The sequence below is a fragment of the Merops nubicus genome, unplaced genomic scaffold (assembly GCF_000691845.1).
Source record: "Merops nubicus isolate BGI_N331 unplaced genomic scaffold, ASM69184v1 scaffold29336, whole genome shotgun sequence".
Classification (NCBI taxonomy): domain Eukaryota; kingdom Metazoa; phylum Chordata; class Aves; order Coraciiformes; family Meropidae; genus Merops; species Merops nubicus.
This window is the reverse complement of record NW_008616078.1, coordinates 8,901-15,192: the sequence shown is the minus strand read 5'-3', so window position 1 is coordinate 15,192 and position 6,292 is coordinate 8,901. Positions and strand designations below refer to the sequence as shown.

Sequence of the window (6,292 nt, the reverse complement as noted above, 5' to 3'; positions counted from 1 at the left end):
GCTGGGATCAGCCTTTATCTGCATGCTCTGGGGTGTGGGAAAAACCATGAGGAGCATCCTCAGAAGCTTGAGGGTAGCAGTGAGTGATGGGACAAAGGTGGCTTCCCAAGTTGGCAGAAGCTGGATATTGGTGAGGAGAAGCCAGTACCTGGATCTCCTGTGTCCCAGCTCTGACTTGGCAGCCCTGGAAGCCTTTGCTGGCTGTCCTGCAGCTCTCAGGTGCCTCATGCACGAACAGGAAAAGCATGGGCAGGTTTCAGGTGGTTTCTCAGGTTGGATTTATTTTTTAAGGCTCATATGAGTGCAGCAGCCAGAAGATTTTCTTTAAAACAATGCAATTTGCAATACTTTTTGCAGCAAGTCCCTGTCCTGCATGATGCAAGGGTATTAGTGACTTAACATGGTGATCTCTGCATGGGTGGTCCACAAATAAACCCCATTAGGTCTTGGGAAAAAATCCAACTTGTTACACAAATCTACTTGGCTGGCAGAATGCCTCTTGAAGCCCCAGGAATGAGCAGATGTTTGCATCAGATGTATCCAGGCAAGATCTCAGCTCACCACTCTTTAGGTCTGATGCTTCCTGAGTGAGTCCTTCTGCAGCTTCTTGGCTCCCAGCTTGCACTTTGTAGGGTAAAACCTCCATGGCTTCCATTTAAGAGCCAGGGGAAGGGCACTGTTTCTTACCTTCCTTCCCAGTCTCTGTGGCTTAGCAGGTACCTGCATGAGAGTATTCATTTTGTAGAGCATAATCGATGTTATAGTGATAGCTTTTGCAAAATGCTTATCTTGAACACAAAGAAAAAAAGAGGTGAAGGACAAGAAGACTGCTATGAAACATTCCTGGACACCTCCACCTATTTCCTACTGGGGTCCCAGTCTCTGTGGTTCAGGTTTCATGGGGCAACATTGCTTTGCTCCTTGCTGAGCACCAAAATCTTGTGACTTTTCAGCAAGGAGCCCATACAGGAGCTGGGATCCAAATTCTCTTTGCTTCCCAGCTGCTTTCCTCTATGCTACTGCCCTGAGCATTCGTGTGACCAAGGAAGGTCATATACCCTCCCATACCAGACTATGTCCAGTTGTAGGAATAATTTCTTTTCTGTTTTTAAATACAAAATAGTGCAAGATGCTTTGCAGATACAAGATGGGATGTTGTTGCTTCCAGCTGTGGAGAAACACTGCTTATGAGTCACAGAATCCCACAATGCTGGGTGTTGGAAGGGACCTCTGGAGATCATCTCCTCCAACCCCCCTGCTCCAGCAGGGTCGCCCAGAGCAGGGTGCCCAGGGTGGTTTCCAGGCAGGTTTGGAATCTCTCCAGAGAAGGAGACTCCACAAGCGCTCTGGGCAGCCTGCTCCAGGCTCTACCACCTTCACCAGAAATAAGTTTTTCCTCCTGTTCAGATGGCATCTTCCAGTTTGTGTCCATGCCCCCTCGCCCTGTCACTGGGCACCACTGAGAAGAGTCTGACCCCAGCCTCTTGCCCCTGCCCTTTAGATACCGATCAGCACCGATAAAACCGATAAGCCCTCCAACCCCAAAACTCTTGCCAGCTTCCTTCTACCTCCACTAACTTACCCTCTTTTTCTTCCTTTTTTTTAATTTTTAAATCATTCTTTCCCCAGTCAGTCAGCCTGATCGAGCGAGGGAACCCGTCGCGGAGCCTGGAGCAGGTCTGCCGCTGGGCTCACTCGCAGCAGCGCTCCGACCCGCAGCACGCCGAGTACCACGACCATGCTGTCTTCCTCACCAGGCAAGATTTTGGTCCCGCAGGTATGCAAGGTACTGTATTTATCTCCATCAGGTATGTGCAGTTCGCTGGGGGAAAGCCAGCCCAACACAGTCTGTTTCATGGCCAGCAGGGTCCAGAGAAAAGGTTGTGAAGATGGGTGTTTGTTTCGACGTGAAGGAGAAGAAAGGTGGAATTAATCTAGAGCATCAACCTGGATGGATAAAAATTTGTCTTTATTCATTCTGTCCTTTGGTGTCATACATCAATCCTCCCCTTGTCCCAAAGTGCCTTGAAAAGTTTAAAAGTAGCTTTAAGAAGTTGTAATATTACAGGGAGCCTCACGGGGCAAGTTGAGGCCTTTCTGTTCTGGAGGAACTTTAAAACCTGGTTCTAGATGGGTTAGTTTCTTGGATCTATTAGGACTTTGACATGGGAGCATTGAGAAAACCATGGGCCAAGGAGGAGGTTGGAAGGAGTGATGACAATAGTCCTCTCACCCTCTTGGTGCAGAGGCTGTGCTGACCTGATTAGGACTTTGACATGGGAGCATTGAGTAAACCCTGGGCCAAAGAGGAGGTTGGAAGGAGTGATGGCAATAGTCCTCTCACCCTCTTGCTGCAGAGGCTGTGCTGACCTCGGTCTTTAACTTGGAGACCTAGGCAAAAATTTCAGAAATTTGTGGGAGAAGCTTCTGGTGTTTCATGGCTCAGTTAGAAAAGCAGGTGCTTTCTTGTCATTGTGAGAGGTGACTTCTTCCAGTTCTGAGCCTGTTGCCTCCAAATTGCCGTCTTCTCCTTCCCACACGGGTGGCAAGGTCTGAATTTCCCATCAGGAGGCTCCATTTGATGCCATGAACTTGCTGGTAACGTCACGTAAGGTTTGTAGCCCAAGCTGTTCTGGTGTGCATGGGAGGAAGGAGAGATGGAGGACTCCTCTTCTCACCTTGATTACCTTCCTGAGAAGGGTCTTCTCGCAGCAGGGGCTGAACTGCAGGAGATAGCCATCTGGAAGCCCTCTTGAATGTGCTGTTGGCTGTCAAAGTGCAGAGCTTGGGTTGTGCCAACGGCCTCTCCACTGAGCTGTTGACCTGTTTTGGGCTCCTTGGCTGAAGCCTTGCAGCAGCCAGGGTGAAATACCAGCTTTTGGTTAGTTTTTCTAGACCCTTCTGGCGAAGTGACTGTCTCCAAAGGCTTTGGTGAGAAGACCTTTTTTGGCATGTCAGCAGAAGTGGGAGGCTCACTAGACTCCTCCTTGGTGGGAAGGAGCTTTGAGGTCGATGGAGTAGCCCTGCTCTAGGGGTGCTCATTCCAGCTCCTTCCCCTTTTCCTTTTGGATCTGTCTCCCTGCTTCTTGCACACCTCTGGGACAGACGTTTGGTTTCTGCAGCACCCTGTGGCTGCTGTGGCCTTGCCTGCCTGTGTTGTATGGCACAAGGTGTGGGTGCTCCTCATCCACTGGGAACAGGCTGCTGGAATAGTAACGTGTTGCTTCCTCTTGGCCTTTTCCTCCAAACAAAGCCCTTTTCCTTCACTTTCACCCCTCTTCAGCTCAGGGCTATGTGCAATGAAGGACCAGATTGTAGCACCTCCAATACTTCCTCAGGGCACATGTTCACTGGTGGTATCTTAAGTGGCTTGCTGGGATGATGGCAAATACCTACTGGCTTCTTTAGCCACTTCTGGGTGTACGTGTGAGTTGGGAAGCATCTGCCCTGCTCGTATGTGCCCTGAAGCTGAGCTGAAGACAGAGGTTGTCCTCCCCAAAGACCCTGCAGCCTAAATCACAGGCCAAGAGAAAGGAAGATTTTGAGGATGAAGTCCTCCAAGTCAGGACCGGGGAATGGAGCCTGAATCTCAAGCCTGTGCTTAGCTTGATGCCTCCTCACTCCTTACAGTTGTGTGCCCAATTAGCTACAGAGATGGGGCTTGACCTGACTCAACCTGCGTGGTCCTCTTAGCCCAGGCTATTTACACATCAGTTAGCCAACCTTGTTCCATCACCACATTCCCACCAGATGTGGCTTGTACCTCCCCCTGAGTCATGTCACCTCCCCTTGGCCAGTAAACCAGTGTCTGGTCTGGTGCAGCACAGATGTACCAGATGCTGGATGCGACAGGACAAGGGGTGATGGCTTTAAAATAACAAGGGGAAATTAAGTAGATTGAAGGGAGAAATTTTTGACACTGATGGTGGTGAGACTGTGTCCAGGTTGCCCAGAGAGGTGGTTGAAGCCCCATCCCTGGAACCATTCTAGGTGAGGTTGGCTGGTGCTCTGAGCAACCTGCTCTAGTTGAAGCTGTCCCTGCTTAGTACAGGGGGGTTGGACTAGATGGCCTTGAAAGGTCCCTTCTGACCTAAAACATTCTGTGATTCTATGAAGTCCTTGCAAAGCATGACAGTCTTGTGGCATAGCTCTTCTCTGCTTCAGGTCCAAGCCAAGCCCTAAGGAGGTTTACAAAAACTTCTTGGTGCTGGCAACAGCCCTGCTCGTGGCACTGCTCAGTGGGGATGGGAGCAGTCGTGGCCAGCCCACAGAAATTTGGAAAGCTGATGCAGTTGTTGCTTTGGGAATTGAGGGAAGCTGGAAAGAGAAGGGTCAGGAGGGACAGCTGAGCTGCGCTGCCCATGCACATAGCTTTCATATAAACCCCTGTCCTTCAAAGAGAAATACCTCTTGGTGGTGGACAGATGGGTTGTAAATTACTAATTGCTGCTGGAGCCCTGCCTAAACCAGAAAGAAAGGCCATGTCCAGAGGTATGGGCATGGAGGGCTTTCTGGCCCAGGATGAAGGATGCTTTTGCTTAGATTTAATTTGTTGCCCTAGAAGCACTTACAGTTGGCCTCTAGAGCAGGATGGTGGTCCAGGCAGAAGGTCATCAAGGCTGAAAGCAGGTAGGAAATGTCCATAAGGAAGAATAAAGTGCATTTGGAGGAAGCAAGAGCCTGGCTGGTGTCTTGCTGGTATGATAAGGACATGCTGCTTCCCCTGTGTGTGTGTGTGTGTCTGGTGAGTGTTAGCAGGCTAATCTAGTCTTTACCAGTGAATTATTTTCCAGGTAGTTACTTCTCACCATCATTCTCCCATGGAGAACCTTTCATACTTCTTCCAGTTCTCTCTCATGTCTTAATTATGAAAGATCAGTGTCTGCCTTCCTGAGCATCCACCTTTTCATATTCATTTGTCCTATCTCCTATCTACACATCCAGAGCCTCTTTGGTTAGGAATTTTTTTCATTTTCATCCTAGGCAAAATTTATTTGCTCTCCCCTTGTGCAGAAAATTTCCTACGTCTTTGCCCTTTCTTGTGGAAGGCTTCATGGGGGAAAAAACCCAAATTCTTTTAAAATTATTTATCTGGGACTTGACTCATTACTGTGTGATTAAGCTGAATTATCTGATTCTCAAGCTCTTAGTGTGGCCTGTTCCCCTCTGCTTTCCTTTTGACTGCAGCATCCACTGAGCACAGAATTTCTCCAATCCCATTCTTAAGGTGTTTTAGTTTGTTGGTTGGAGTAAGTCTTGTTGCCCACTTGAATGTGGGGAAGATGAGTACCAAATGCTTCCTGCAGTAAGTAAAACCCCAGGCTTATTTATTGAAGCTGCTTTGGGAAGATCCTTGTCTTTGTGGAGGTTGCTCTGAGGTTATGTGGTGAGGTTGCAGGCAGAAGTGAACTTGCTCTGCATGAGATGAAAATTGGGCATTTAGTTAGTCTGGGGCTTTTTGCTCAGCAGCTGGGTTCACCTGACCTCCTTCACTTGGAGCACAGGCAAAGCCACATCCACCACTTCCCACAAAGCACCATGTAAATGGGCCCTTTAAATGTTTGTGTCTGGGCTTGTTTTGAAAAATGAAGTTATTACGATGGGAGAAGTTTCCTTCAGAAGTTCCAGTGCAGGTGGACACCCTGGAAAATCTCTGCTCAGCTAATCAATAGAAATATTGAGGGAGATGCTCACTCCAAATGCCCTGATTTTGCCTTATGCCTAGGGTGATGGTAACTTCTGGGTGTCCAGTAGCAACCTGTCTGGGGGTAGGTGTAAGAAACCTCTTGTTTTTTGCTTCAATCTCTTATCCTTGGCCAGCTCTGTCATGCCAGGACCCACCCACTTGTTGAGCTTAGAACTTAAGCTGAGGGCAATCTCATCCTTTCCTCTCCCACCCTCTTTCAGGACGATAAGCCCTGATCTTCTGGCTTGGTGTGGAGCACCATGAGGATGGTGGCATGTGGGCTCTGTGACTGTCACGTTTTGGCCAGGGTTGTGTGCAGGAGGGCAGGTGTAGGGGTGTGCTGCCACCCTCAGCTCACCACTACCCATCTCCTGCTGCAGCTCAGCCTCTGAGCTTTCCTCTCTGCACATCTCTATGCCCAGGGCAGAGTTATCCAGCATGGTCTTGCCCTGCTTTTGTCTCTCGGGACCTGTAAGTAGCTAACTTCCTTCCCCTTGATGCCAAAAGGGGTCAGTCTTTAAAGAAATTTCCCACCCCAAATTAAACATTTGGAAAATAAATTCTAGAAGGTGCCAAGGAATTAATTGAATTGGGCAGAAATAACGG

The 6,292-nt window shown here is 48.8% G+C and overlaps 1 protein-coding gene across 1 annotated transcript in view; it reads left to right on the top strand.

The window, feature by feature from the left end:
• Window positions 1–1,629: 1,629 nt before the first annotated feature.
• LOC103775298 (A disintegrin and metalloproteinase with thrombospondin motifs 14-like) overlaps window positions 1,630–6,292 on the top strand; it is a gene marked incomplete at both ends in the record, with an annotated part of 13,246 nt that continues 8,583 nt past the window's right edge. The window contains one exon of the mRNA XM_008942745.1: window positions 1,630–1,777. Coding sequence (XP_008940993.1) covers window positions 1,630–1,777 — 148 coding nt within the window. The remainder of the gene's footprint in view (window positions 1,778–6,292) is intronic.